General features: G+C 46.8%; 1 protein-coding gene across 3 annotated transcripts in view; it reads left to right on the forward strand.

Moving 5' to 3' along the window:
• The window catches only part of CD247 (CD247 molecule), an 85,256-nt gene extending 74,512 nt beyond the window's left edge, over positions 1-10,744 (forward strand). Inside the window, exons 4-9 of one of the 3 annotated variants that reach the window (XR_004272852.1) lie at positions 316-396; positions 3,411-3,446; positions 4,319-4,375; positions 5,288-5,329; positions 6,539-8,108; positions 8,156-10,744. Coding sequence is in view for 2 of the 3 variants with exons in the window: in XM_032291505.1 (XP_032147396.1) it covers positions 316-396; positions 3,411-3,446; positions 4,319-4,375; positions 5,288-5,329; positions 6,539-6,604 (282 nt within the window). In the remaining variant the exon portion in view is untranslated. Of the gene's footprint in view, positions 1-315; positions 397-3,410; positions 3,447-4,318; positions 4,376-5,287; positions 5,330-6,538 lie in introns of all 3 variants that reach the window. The other 2 variants (XM_032291507.1, XM_032291505.1) reach the window with 2 other exon arrangements.
• Positions 10,745-14,703: the final 3,959 nt, after the last annotated feature.

Here is a 14,703-nt window from a genome sequence, read left to right on the forward strand (position 1 = left end):
ACTCCGGTGGAACTGACCACCAACTCTGAGCCCCAGCTTCTCTCCTTGCTCACAGGAATGTTGTTCCTTATCCTGTTGGACTGATCAGCATATAGTACTTGGTGACCTTTGGGGATCCCACCCACCGTCATGGTAGCGCGTGTTCTCTGAGACGCGATGGAGGTCTCCAGATGAACCTGTTACCACTCCCTCCCCAGCCCCGGCCCCTTTTTTTGTGAGCCACCCCAGAGAGGGAAACCACACTCCCCAGTGCAGCTGGCCCCATCCTTCTGAGGCTCCTCTGCCCCGTGTCGGACACTTTCTTCTCTCTTTTAGGAGCTCAATCTAGGACGAAGAGAGGAGTACGATGTTTTGGACAAGAGACGGGGCCGGGACCCTGAGATGGGGGGGAAGCAGGTAAGGGTTCCTCTGTCTTCCTGTGTGTTCCTGCATGTGTGGTAGGGCTCAGCCCAGGCTGCAGGAGAGGAATTCTCAGCCCCAGCTCACTCTGCAACCAGACTTGACCCTCAGTGTGTGTGCCCAGGACAAGAGAAGAGATGGAGACCCACTTGCTGCCACATCCTCTTCTTCCTCCTTGGCTCCATTCTGCATCTCAAGGGGCCTCACCCCTGGCTGTGGCACCCCCCTCATGTCTAAGCTCCACCCACTCCTTGGCTATCCTGAGATGCACACTTGGTGACACCATCTGCCCCAGGAGGACAGACCTGGTGAAGAGGTCCACATAGGAAGGGCCCAAGATCCCTGGACAAGTCCTGGGTACCCCTCTGGAGTATGGCTGGAGTGTGGTCCCTGGGGCTCTGACCTCTTGGCTGTGTAGACTCTACCCTGTGGGTAGGGGAGCAGCTGGATGAGACCACAGTAGCGTCCTCTTCGTTTTTTCCACTTCATTCTGATTTCCTTCCTTTCTTCCTTCATCCCTCCCTCCTCCCCTTCCTTCCTTCCTCTTTCTCTCTCTCTGTTTATTGTATATTGACAAATTGTATATCTATATATTTACTGTTATGATTTTTGAATATGTGAAAGGATTAAACTAACATATTTATGACTTCAAATATTTAACTTTTTTGTGATGAGAACATTAGGCATTTACTCTTAGAGTTATTAAAATGTATAGTACTCAAGTATTAGCTATATTCAGCGTGCCATGCTATTGGTCTAAAAATAAATTTGCTCCTCCTATTTAGTTGAGGCTTTGTACCCTATGACTGTCATCTTCCCATTCCCCCCATTCCCCAGCCTCTGGTAAACATCATGCTACTTATCCATGCTTCTGTGAGTTAAACTGTTTTAGATTCCACATACAGGTGAGAACACGCAGCGTTTGGCTTTCTGTGCCTGGCTTATTTCACTTCGCATGATGGTTTCTGGTTCCACTCATGTTAGAGCAAATGACAGAATTTCTTCCTTTTTAAAAGCTGAATAGTATTGCGTTGTGCATATGTTCCACAGTCCTCTTTATCTTAGGTTGATTTCATAACTTGGATATTGTTAAAACTGCTGCAGTCAACATGGGAGTATAGACATCTCCTCAACAAACAGACTTCAAATCTTTTGGGTAAATACCCAGAAGTGGGATTGTTGGGTCATATGGTAGTTCTATTTTTAGTTTTTTGAGGAGCCTCAATGCAGTTTTTCCATGATGCTGGTATTCATTTACATTCCCACCAACAGTGTGCTATGGTTTTCTTTTCTCTCCATCCTTGCCAGCAATCATTGTCTTTTGTCTTTTTGGTAATAGCCATCCTAACAGGTGTGAGGTGATCTCATTGTAATTTTACTTTTTTTTTTTTTTTTTTTTTTTTTTTAGACAGAATTTCACTCTCATTTCCCAGGCTGGAGTGCAATGGCACAATCTCGGCTTACTGCAACCTCCACTTCCCGGGTTCAAGGGATTCTCCTGCCTCAGCCTCCTGAGTAGCTGGGATTACAGGCACGTGCCACCACGCCTGGCTAATTTTGTTTTTTTAGTAGAGACGGGGTTTCTCCATGTTGGTCAGGCTGGTCTTGAACTCCTGACCTCAGGTGATCTGCCTGCCTCTGCCTCCGAAAGTGCTGGGATTACAGGTGTGAGCCACCAGGCCTGCAAGTGGTTTTACCATTTATCTCCCTAATGGCCAGTGAGATTAAGCATTTTTTTCATGTATCTCTTAGCCATTTATGTCTTCTTTTGAGAAATGTCTATTCACCTCTGATTTATTATAGAAGTTTTACAGTTTCAGGTCTTGTGTTTAAGTCTGTAATCCATTTTGAGTTGGTTTTGTATACGATGTGAGATAAGGTCCAATTTCATTCTTTTGCATGTGGATATCCAGTTTTTCCAACACCATTTATTGAAGAGACCATTCACTTTCCATTGCATATTCTTGGCACCTTTTGCTAATTGTTTGTCTGGGACCTATGGTACTATATTGAAGAGAAATAGTGAGCGTGGGCATCGTCTTGTTTCAGATCTTAGAGAAGGGAGGAAAGGCTTCAGCTTTTGCCTGCTGAGTGTGGTGTTAACTGTGGATTGCTCAGATGTGGACTTTAGTGTGTGGAGGCACATTCCTTCTATACCTAATCTGTTGAGAGAGTTTTTAGCATGAAAGGATGTTAAGTTTTGTCAAATGCTTTTCCTGCATCTAGTGAAATGATCATGATGTTTTTTCTTCATTCTGTTAATGTGGTGTGTCATGTTTATTGATTTCATTTGCTGAACCATCCTTGCATCCCAGAGATAAATCCCACTTGATCACAGTGAATGATGTAAAGTGTTGTTAAATTTGGCTTGTTAGCGTCCTCTTAAGAGCAGGCCTCAGGACAAAGGCCAGGGTTGTCCTGGTGTAAGGGCAGTGCTGCCTGATGCTGCCAGTGGTCACGCCTGTCCTTCCAGCCCCCGTCCAGGCTGAGCCCTTGCTGGTTGTGCTGTTGCTAGGGTGAATAGAGAGGCTGTAGATTTCCTTGACCACTCCTCACCCACTGTCAAAGTTTATCTTGCCTCCTCTGCTCTTGTCTGGACTAGGAGGGTGTGGGGAGGACCTCACTAGCAGTGGCTGGCCCTGCTCCAAATGATGGTATGCGGCACCTTTTGTCTTCCGCCAGAAGTCCCACTTGCCAGCTTGTGATGTATATGGGGGTCTGTCTGCAAGGGGATGGATAATCTACGGGCTTATCCCCACCAAACATGGGGTTGGGTGTGCCCCTCTGGGAGAGCGAAGTGTATCCAACTGCAGTAACCAAGTGTGAGCCATGTAGTGCAGTCGGTCCCCAGCAGTGGCCTAGGCAAGGCTGGGGGTAGCACAAGGAGGAGAGAGGATAGCAGAGCTCCAGGGGGTTGTGGCTGGTGAGGGAGGGCAGGATGGGGCTTGCTTACTTTCGTGGCTTGGGTTTGTGTTTCTCTCCCTCTAACGTCTTCCCTTTGTCTTTTCTAGCAGAGAAGGAAGAACCCTCAGGAAGGCCTGTACAATGTAAGTAGAGGAGATGTCACATTTGACTTTGGAAAGTTGGAGGGGTGCCGGGGGAGGGGCGCGGGGGGAAGGGCGCCGGGGGAAGGGTGCCGGAGGAAGGCATTGCTCCATACTCCTTGGTCTTTGTCTGTCCAGACCGTCCCTTCCTGGGGGGAGTAGTGCCTCACTTTCTTGCGGCCTGCAGCAGTATCTGCTTCTAGAAAGGCTCCTTAGCTAAAAAGTGCGGAGTGATCTCCCTCCCCGACCCCTGCTGCTGGAGTTCCCAAGTCAATCAGCCTGGAGCGTAGCGGCACACAGCAAGGTCAAGCTGGGCAAGAACGAGGGGTTGGTCCCTTGGAGGGTCTCCTGTCCTGGGTGCTTAAGTCTTCTGAGTGTCCCCCCTTATTGGAAGGTCAACCTCACCCTCCTGGGTGTGACCCTGATTATTGACCTGGGTTGCCTTGCAGGGGACTCTTGCAGCCTCCCGTGAGGAGGGAGGGTTGATCCACAGCCAGTGGGTTTGGCTGTGTAAAGAGACAACTTGCTCAGATAAATGATGCTGGGGCTCCAGGTGAGCCTTTGTTTTGTCCAGTCTCTGTGTCTTTGTCTAGAACTCCACATCCTATCTTTCTGAGCCTAACCCGAGCTCCTCAGCTCAGTGCAGAGGGCTGGCAGCTCAGAGACTCCAAAGGGCTGAGGATGAGGTGGGTGGACTGGAGCTGGTTGTGGGCAGAGAAGTTTGTGTGCATAAGGTTTGGAGCCATGATTGTGGCGCCCTCCCTCCCCGTTACTGCTGCCAACTTGGGGATCAAGAAGCTTCCTCTTGTAGGGGAGCCTGCTGCCTTCTGCATTAGTTGGTGAAAATCAGTGCCCCATGCTCTTTTCTTCCTCAGGCACTGCAGAAAGATAAGATGGCAGAGGCCTACAGTGAGATCGGGATGAAAGGCGAGGTGAGTGCTGCTGTTTAATTCCCAAGGGAGTTCCTCGTGGTCCTCCAGACACTCCTGCTGCAGGCCTCCTTTCCCACCCACTTCTCATCCCAGCTGCAAATGCCCAAGTGTTGGCCATCAGAGGTGAAGGCGAACCTGGCTGTCACCCAGTCAGAACGTTAAGAAACCAAGGAAGGGCTGATGCTCTTTGAGGATTGAAAACCAAATCGAGATTCTGTGACAGCCTAAGCTTTGCAAAAGCAGGTCTGTTTTAATAACAGGAAGCACCGAGTGCTTACTATGTGTTGCTGTGTTCGGTGCTCAGGACCACGGGTCCCAGGGCAACATGAAAATGTGGGACCCCTTCTTCACCAACAATTAAGAATTTCAAAATGGTGAGAGTGAAGCATTGATCCCTTCCAAACAGGGGTTCTCTGTAGTTTTATTTAATTCCCACAGTAACGCACTGAGAAACATGTGCCCTGCGAGGCACAAGGAGATGAAGTAACTTACCCAAGGTCTTACAGCTAGTAAACAGGGGAGCGTGACTGAACTGACTGAGCCAGAGCTCGTAACTGGTCAAAACAGTGGTTGTCAGCAGAAATGACTAGCCAAGAACTTTAAGAGCTGAAGGGAGTCCATTTATCCAAGCAGTGGGCAACACAGGTCCTACAGGCCCTAGACCTTAGGAATCTGCTGGCTGTAAAGATCTGAGTGGGGTGGAGCAAACCCGAACCCCACCATGGCCAGGCCTCACTTTATGCAGCAGAGATGAGGGTCTGACCAGGGGCCCGAGGATCTTTCTCTTCCAGGGGCAGGGGTGCTGCTGGGAGACAGTTATCTCTGACTTCCTGGGTACCCTGGGAGGGGCCCTTGAGCAGAAATGCCACTGCTGACTGCCTTTCTCATCCGTTTCTCATTTCACTCCCAAAGAACCAGCGCCGGAGGGGCAAGGGGCACGACGGCCTTTACCAGGTAGGAGCTGCCGGCGTCCCTTCCAGGGAAGGGGCACCACGATCAAGGCCCCCACACTTTGCCTGCTGGTGGCACCAGCTCTTGCCAGCAGCTGGGCAGAGCAAGGCCAGGGCACCCATTCAGGCCAGTGGCAATGCCACTGCCAATAAGTCTCTAGAGCACAGCTGGGACTCAGCCATTCAAATTACTTGATTCCAACCATGCATTGTTTGGCCACGGCAGACACAGCAGCAGCTGTCTGGAGGTGCGCAGCCCCCTGGCAGGTGCAGGTGGAGGCAAAGGACCACACGAGTGATGATCCTGCCTTTCTGGGTCCTTGCAGAACCCTTGCTCTGTGTCATTTCCTTAGACCTAGTAAGATGAGAGGATGGCTGGGAAGACTGAAGGAAAAAAGTTAAGAAAAATGACAACTTCAAAAAGAAAACATTATGTAGTTAGGTGCCTGGTTTTTGCAAGTCAGTGCAAGTAACTATGCAAACTAAGCAATCAACCTACTTCTCTAAAATATGATCCCCACAGGTTCTCATTTCTCTCCTTCTGGCTTCCATGGGCTGTCATAGCTCGCTCTTCTGACTCCAGTGTCGGGATGCCCAGCTTACCTCAGTTGAGCAATATCAAAAGGGCCCCAGGAACTTACCTGTGTGTGGCTGCTGTTGATCCAACTCCTTCCTGGCCCCTGGACCAGGGAGACAGGAATTCCAGCAGGTCTGGGGCCAGCCTTGTGGGCCTGTTCCTGACCAAGAAAATACTGGAATAGCTGGGACTGGGAAGGAGGCTCTCCTTTCCCTGTGACAAGTCCAGGCTTCCTTTGGGCCCAGGTATCAGGACAGCAGATGCTCTGGAGCAGGCCCGGGCCCTTCCCCTGATTCCTGCTCAGGGTGGAAGGTGGGAGACTCCTCTCTCTTAGGTGTGACATGAACTTGGCAGGGCCCAGGCACTGTAAGGCACAGAATTTGAGGAGCTAAAAAGAGGGGTGAGAACTGAGCTGGAAAGGAGCTGCAGCAAGGCCATTCCCAGCAGGGCACAGAACCCACCTCTCGAAGCTGTCGCAGCCGAGGCTCCCACCAGTGGGGTCAGCGGGACTCTTCCTGGTCCTCTGGAGGCTGGGTGGGTGGCCACGGGACTGTGCTGCAGACACCTGTTGGCCTCCGGGTTCGCTTCTGCCCACTGAGGCTGCTGACCCACTCTTTTCTGATTTGCTTTCACCAGGGACTCAGTACGGCCACCAAGGACACCTACGACGCCCTTCACATGCAGGCCCTGCCCCCTCGCTAACAGCCAGGGTATTTCACCACTGAAAGGCCAGACCTGCAGATATCCAGATTATGAGACACAGGATAAAGCATTTACAACCTGGTTCACTCATCTCAGCCACGAAAGTATTACCCTTCATGTACAGGATGCTTTGGTCATATTCAGCTCCAAAACATCAGAGACTGCTGTCCTCGCACTCTTTAAGGGAGTGTGCCCCCAGGGCTCATGGCCCTGGCCTTGGGCCCTCTGATTTGCCAGTGGTGCAGGCAGACCTGTCTCCTGGTGGCTACGTGTTCTCCCTGGGAGGCTGGCATGCCGTCTCTTACAGCTGAGTTGAGTGTTTTGTAAAAGCCCCAGAGAAACCGCAGATGCTACCACTTGCCCTAATGTCTGTACAGTCAATGTTTGAGTGGCTTCACCCCTGCTGTAAATTTGGCTTCTGTTATCACCTTCACCTCCTTTCAAGGTAACTGTACTGGGCCATGTTGCACCTCCCTCCCTGGTGAGAGGGCCAGGCAGTGGGGTAGACAGGAAGGGAGCCTAGGTCAGGTGCAGCCAGGGAGCTGCAGGGGCAAGGGAAGGTGGGCAGGCAGGGGAGGCTCAGCTAGGGCCTTCGAGGGCAGCAGGGTGGGGGGGGAGTTCCCTGCCTGGGGCCTCTGTGCCACACCATTGAACTGCCACGTGCTATGGGGGCTGGAAGATGAACAAGACTACCCTTGATGAGCTGTGCACAAAGTGGTATAAAGAACAGTATGGTTCCACGGTGTGAACAAAGTGCCTGGGAGCAAGAGAAGGCCCTTGATTCGCCTCAGGCTTTCAGTAAATGACAAAACCATCATCGCGAAGGCCTCACAGGAAGACCCAGCACCATGGGACCTGTAACTGCCCAGCAGACAGTGGCAGGACAGGAAAAACCCCAGTCAATGTGCTGGGACACTGCTGTGTCATTACAAGGCACAGCCCATGGATGAAAAACGCTCTCTGCTCTGCCTTTTTTCTACTGTTTTAATTTATACTGGCATGCTAAAGCCTTCCTACCTTGCATAATAAATGCTTGAGTGAAAATGCAGCTTTGCTTTAAGCTTTATTTCAGCAGTCAAGCTTGTAATGGCAATTTAGTCATCAATCGGCAGGTTGCCCTTGGGGGAGGAGGGGAGCAGAACTGCTGATTCTTGGGAGAGAACAGGACCGTTCCTGGGAACCAGCACGTGAGCACAGGTGCGTCCTTGGAGGCAGGGTCACACAGTGCAAGTGAGCTGGGCATCCAGGCTGGGGAGCTGTGCCTTAGAGTTGGGCTCGGTGCAATACAATGTGTCAGTACTGGCCCAGGCTTGTGCCAGAACCAGAGAGGGCTAAGGGAAAGGAGCCCTGCAGCCAGCGCCAGCTTGTGGGGTACAGGAAAACAAGTGGGGGAGAGAGGCCAGCCTGGCACTCAGGCATCAGAATAGGCAGCACATAAGCAGAGGGTGTCTGGGAGTTATGCACAGCAGCTGACGCCACAGTGTGAAATGTCTCCGTGCACCGGGTGAGGAAGAGATGGAGGACAACCAAAGTCAGTTTCCCTCACAAAAGGTGAGGAAGCCTGAAGGGTAAAAGGCAGGGTGGAGTGGGGCAGGAACCAAGGTGCTTATGGTGATTCTGGGATTCCTGAGAGCACTTGGAAAAAATAATTTGGGAGATGAATTATGCGTAGGGTCTGAGAATGTGTGTGTGAAGTATCCAGAATACCAAAACACGGCAACTTCAAAGAAACTCCAACAATGTCAAAACACTTGGAAAATGGTTTAATGATGTTTTACAACAGAAAGAAACTGTACAGTTACAGTAAGTTTAATATATATAAAAAATTACAGCAGACAAATGCATCTACACAAAATCTACCATTTCATTCTGATTCACTGTCACCTACACAATCTCTCCCAAGCCTACAGCCCCTGCAGGCAGCCCTAGGAGGGGGAATCATCTAAAGGGCACTTTGAGAGAGACAGCACCGCTCATATTCCCCGCCACCTCCTCAAGCCTCGGGAGGCATCAGCTAATTCCCCAAAATGTAAAGTTGCCTGTGTTTCAGGTTTTCAAAACCAAGAAAACGTGTTTCCCAGGGGCACAGATAACAAGGTCCAGCACACCAAGTTATCAGCTGATTCTTAGAAAATATTTTTATCAGAGGGGAAATATTTGGCTAACAGGCGCTCTGGGGCAGTACGGCTACACAACAGCCACCCAGAGTGCAGGTTACGTAAGAGAAATGTAGAAGGACTCCCAACAAACCACCTCAGAATTGTCACTGCCTCATTAAAGCTGCTGGACAATTTCGGAAAGAATCATTTACACCACGTTTTAAGTTTCCACAAAGAACAACTCAAACTCACATTTAAAGTACATAAAACAAAAAGTTCTCGGAGGCCAAGGGGCCAATTCCCCTTGTGCCCTTCCGTTGACAACAGTGGACAAGCACCCCTGAATTAATAATTAAGACAAAAAAGGAAGAAAAAGTGAGTTAAGATATTAAAAGAGAGAGAGAAAGAAAACATCTTTAGAAAGACACGATCACTGTCTCTTTAAAAGAAAACAAAATCCCAGTTGGGAACAGTAATGAGGAATATGCAATCTAAATTGACACCTGGTGGGAGATTATTATTGAATATTATGTACACTCAGAACTTTTTCATTTTCTTTTTTATTATGAACACCTAGGCAGTGAAAACTGTTATGTTAATACATACATAGACACACCCAAAACATACAAAAATACTATTATTTCAAACTACTAAGAATAGGACAGTTCAATTATTTTCATGCTATGACTTTTAAGAGCATTACACTGAAACAAGAAGTTAAACGACATTTTTTTTTTAATATCCCAGAAATATACCAAAATATACATCTAAGCTTTGGAATTACTGAGGTTAGACTAATGCAAGTGCTGGGTAATCGTACTTAATACACAAGTCTAAGGTTCTGCAGGAAAGAAATTATCTTTGGTATCTGCATCAGGCTAATATTATTAACATTTGGATTTTGCTTTGGGATAGAGCTTGTATGACCCAAGAACCAAGTTCCCCCCTCCCCCAATCAACTGAGATTAAAAAGATCCATGTAAAAAGTTCCTTCATTTGCAATCCCCCCACCCCCCAAGTTAAAAAGTCACAGGCATCTACCTAGCACAAAAGGTTGTGAAGTACAATGCATAGTTGCACAGTGGTGCTGCAAAAAGGAAACAAAACTACAATCGAGAGAAATGAAAAGCTTGACCATCTTTCTGCACGTTTTCTCACAAACAGGACGGCCACTTCCAAGCAGTTCCAGTAAAGGAAAGAGAAAAACGGCTCAGAAGGGCACCTTGGCGTGCATTCGCCCAGCCCCAGAGGTTAAAGCACCCAGCAGAGCAGCCAATCATGCGCCAGTGTCTTCAGCGTCCCCCACTCTGTGGAGTCCTCGGGCCAGTCCAGCAGCAGCTCCCACCCTCCTGAGGCCCTGTGTTAAGTCCCCATAGTGACCCTGGTTGGTATAGGGTGGATGATGGTGATGATGGGATTTTTTGACTTTTGTTTTGGAAAATCTGAAATGCCAATTTGTTTCAGGGCATGCTCACAGGTTTGCGAGGGCCAAAGCTAGGGGCATGCACCTGTGCAGGACCCTGGAAGGTGGAAAACAGCTTGCCTGCCCTTTCTGATCCGGTCAGAGGGCGCCCACCTTCCCTGGCCTCACTCTTCCAACTGCCAGGACACCACAGGCTGGACTGATGCTGAAGACTTCCCTTTTCTTTGGTTCTTTTGTTTGTTTTGAGTTTATACAATCATTAAGAAATCTTTGGTTTTGGCTGGAAATTTTAAAAAAACAAAACAAAACAAAACAAAGAAACCACCCTCCCTTGGCTTATAGCAGCAGTATCATGACCTGGCTAAGCTTTTTGTCAGCATGAGGGGTGGGAATTGAAGGTTGGGAACTACATTCAAAGAAAAGGTGAAAGGGCTGGGGATGCAGCTTCTAGAGAGCCCACTGGATACGAGATTGTCAAATAATAATAATATTAATGATAAACTTAAATATTTGGAAATTTTTGGTCATATCAAAGGAAAAAAAGTGAAATGTGTATGCAGCAGTCAGCTTAAAGGAGCCTTTGGTGTTTTCCCTTCTACCCAAAGTCCTGAAAAGAAACAGAACCCTGAGGCCTCAGAGGAGAAGGGGTTGGCCTCTACCCCACCAAGGAAAAGGCAAGTACGGAAGTTGACGTGTGGCCAGCTGTCAGAAACGCAGGGTGGGGCAGGGGTGTGGATAGCTGGCCAGCCCCTAAAGGCAGGGTGGCCGGGAAAGCGGATGTTAAGAGACCTGTGAAGACCCCTTGCAACAAAAAGGAACAGAAGATTGCAATTTGCCCTCAGTATGCAGTAGCTTTAAAGCAGCGACATTCAGAAGCTTTAGGGGGTCCCACCCTAGACTACAGGTCCCATGATGCTATAGGCCAGAGTTTAACATGACTGAGAGGAGGGAGGGCAGACTTGGCAACTCTGTAGGGTTTCGAGAAAGTTAAAGCAAGTCACTTGGTCATGAGTTAGAAATGAGGTATACAACAGCTCCTGGACTTCTAGCGGGTAGAACAGCCCACGCTTACTTACCTAGCCTTCACTACGACCACAGATGAAGGGATGGAAGGACAGACTAATGCGGGAGGAGAGCATTTCCTGCAGAGTGAGACCTCCTGTGGACTGCGCAATGCACATATGCCCATGCATGCAGAGGTAAGAAGCTGAAGTCTTTCTTTCCCTGGCCTGCCCTTAGGGAAGATACACCATTTCCGTTGTCAAAAGCCAATGTTGTTACGCTCCCTGCACCAACCTATCCTGTTTTCGCCAACTGTTTGCAGTTTTAAACCCATCCGGGCTGGCACTAGTCCTCTCCACTCTTAGAAAGTGTGTGCCTTCCGCACACTCATGCAGGAATGGAACCAAGGACATGGCACCCTCACTGCCTACAACTACAGCTTTTCTAGCAGACACTGTCATTTTAGCTTCTGAAAGTGCATTTCTTTTCTTCCTGTTTTTAGACCATGAGACTCATTAAGGCTGGGTGGGAGCACAAAGTCTTTTCTCTACTTGGCTCTGTCCTTTTTCATTTGAAAGAGATCCCAATCTTAAGAAACTCAGCACTGTATCCAGCTGTCTGCCTGCAGACTTTGGGATATAATGTTTGAGAACTCAAATGCTGCTGCCAATTTATGAAAGAAGCCTTAAGCTGCTCTTGTGAGGCTGTGGCTAACTTACAGAATGATGAACAAGTAAACCAAGAAAACATGGGAAAACTTTGCAGCAGACCTTAACGTTTTTTAACGTAAATTAGTTTTGGGGTGTTAACTTTCTGACAATGTCCTGGGTTTAAACCAGAAGGTGGCATTGGGTGGTGGAGCCCTGTGCAGGGTGGGTAGATTCAGGGACACAGAAACAATCACAAATCACATCTTCCCTCCTAGGCCCAAGGGACCTTTGTTTCTGTGCTCAAAGCAGTGTTCCATTACATACACCTTGTTTTCCCAGAACTTCTGTTTCAAGGGCTCTAACCTTCAACATCCCTATTACCTACTTATAAACCTATCTAGCACTTTGAAAACTCATACAGTATTAATACCACCTTTACATAATGTCAGAACAATAAGATTATTAGTAAAGCTTTTATGAAGTTCTGCAACCTGATCATTTTTGATGCAATATTCAGAGAGCAATCTATTTCTTTACCCTCGCCCCATTTCTGTGTCCTATCAATAGTACACCGAAACAATGAACTACTTGACTCCCTAGAGCCCATATATAAAAACATTTTGGAACAAAACATTTACAGGAGAGTAAGGGAAGATCTGTTGGTTTTCCACATAATCCTGTTCTTGAAAATTCTTATCTTTTACAGGAGACAGATGGAGATAGCAAATCTAAATATTGTCTGAACTCATATAGGCTGTATTGGTTCTATTTATAAGTATTAGATAAAGGGAAGTAATGAACAAATCCTACCCCTATCTTTTGCCCTCCCCAAATTTCTCAGCAATTCCAGGAACATCACTGCTACACTGAGCAACTATCCATCCTTGAACAGCCAGCAGAGCAAAACAAAATAAATCTCCTTTCCAAAGCCAGGATAACCAAGAAGACTTCCTTCAAAAAGCAGGGGACTGGGAAAAGGGGAAGGGAAGAGATGAAGTAAAGCTTTTCCAAATTTTGGCTTTTTGCTCCTATTCCCTCTGTCTGTTCTGAAAACTTTAAGGATAAGCAATGACATTAGCAGTGTCTTTGGTGTCTAAACCAAATCCCACTTAAGTTCTGTGAGATCATTTATCTAAAAAAACAGCCTTTCTGGAGATACAGTCTACATTGGAACTCAGGGAACCAAGAAAGTTTGTCTCACAGTATGGGCAGAAAGGGCTTGTAATTTTTTCTAAGCCAGTATCATTTCTCATTCACGTCTTCACCAAGAATAATTCTCTCCTCAATCCCACCAACCAATCCTTGAGGGTCACACTTTGTATCACAGGGGTGAGGTGGGCAGGTTAACTTTCAACTTCTTGGTTTGCTTTTTATCCTGTTTGTGTTTTTGGTCTAGAGAGAACTAGCCTTGGTACGAGAAAAGTAAGTAGGGTTTTAAAATGTTGTTACTAGCACAACATTCAATAACCTGACAGAGTACCGGTAACACAAAGAACCTGTTTCACTTTAACTTGCCTAGATTTAAGACACATCAATCACTCACCTCTTTGCTCCAAATTAATTGGTGCATGTCTATTTCTGCCTCTATTTCTCAACTGCATATCCAGGCATTCACACATTCATCCTTTGCCTATGCTTTTGCTATGTACAGAGGTAACGAATCATTAGGAGAGGTTGGCAGGGTCTAGGGGGCATGAGCAACCATAGGAAGGGATGTAAATGCACCCTCAGGTTCCCTGAACCTACTGGACACCCCATATGTTACCTGCATGCCACCACACACTGCTGCAGATCAGACCACAGAGAGGCCAAAGCCAGTCACAGGGAAAATCAAGTTTCCTTTGGCAAGACAGATATAAGAAAAAACAAACACACACACGAGCAACATTTTCCTTCTAACATAATCAACTTCTCCTCTTGCCCCACCCAACCCTCCCTAACCCTATAAATTGTAACCTATAAACAGGATCCCAAATACATACAGCATCAATCATGTTAATCAATTGTAATAAACATTAGTTCAACTAAATGCTACAGCTAGATTATTTCCACTATTTATAAAGTTTTTTCTTTTATTTGGTTTTTAGTTTAAAACCAGTTTTGCAACAATGCTAAGCTATTCTGAGGTATTTTATGAAGGTGCCAGAGCGAGCTGTTACCCAAATTAAGGTACCACCATTCAATGAGAAAAAGAAGGGAAGGAAAGGAGACCCAGATGACATAATCAACATAAAATCCACTCACATTTACTGCTTTTAGCAAAGGCCAAGAGTAGAAGGACCAAAACAAGAAACTACTTAAAGAATAAGGAGAGTTAGAAGAAAACTACAAAAAAATAAAAAATAAAAAAAGTTACAGTTCAAAAACCATATAGAAAACTGGGTACAAACTGGACGATTCTGAGAAAAAACATATTCCCTGCCCTCCCGCCCAGTGGGATCCTTTCAAATACCTTACTGGAAATCTCAGGGGTGTCTTATTTAATGTCTTTGGATGAAGAAATAAATGATTAGCCTTTATGATGAAAGCAATTTATCCTATTCCTGTCCAAGATTACATCTGTATTGTGTACACCATCCATGCAACCTATATAATAGCTGATCTTAGTTATTCTTCTTACAGAAACAGCAAAGAAGGATTTTTTTCCCTTCTCAAAAGTGAAGGTAAATGCTAAGAAAGATTTACCATTTTATAAAGTGTCATCCTCAAATGCTAGAAAACTGAAAATGAGGTCCAACAGCCAGGGCTATGAACAGCATCACGCAGTAAATGCTTTTCACACATACTCACATAAACGTGAACTCATATCAGTCATGAGCAAATTAACCCATCGTCTTGTCCATTTTGGAAAATTTTAAATTTTGGGTCTTTAGTATTTTTTTTTCCATTAGTATTAGTCATCTTTTAATGTTTTCAACTCTAATA

The sequence above is a fragment of the Sapajus apella genome, unplaced genomic scaffold, assembly GCF_009761245.1.
Source record: "Sapajus apella isolate SASKATOON/1434 unplaced genomic scaffold, GSC_monkey_1.0 scaffold25, whole genome shotgun sequence".
Lineage (NCBI taxonomy): Eukaryota > Metazoa > Chordata > Mammalia > Primates > Cebidae > Sapajus > Sapajus apella.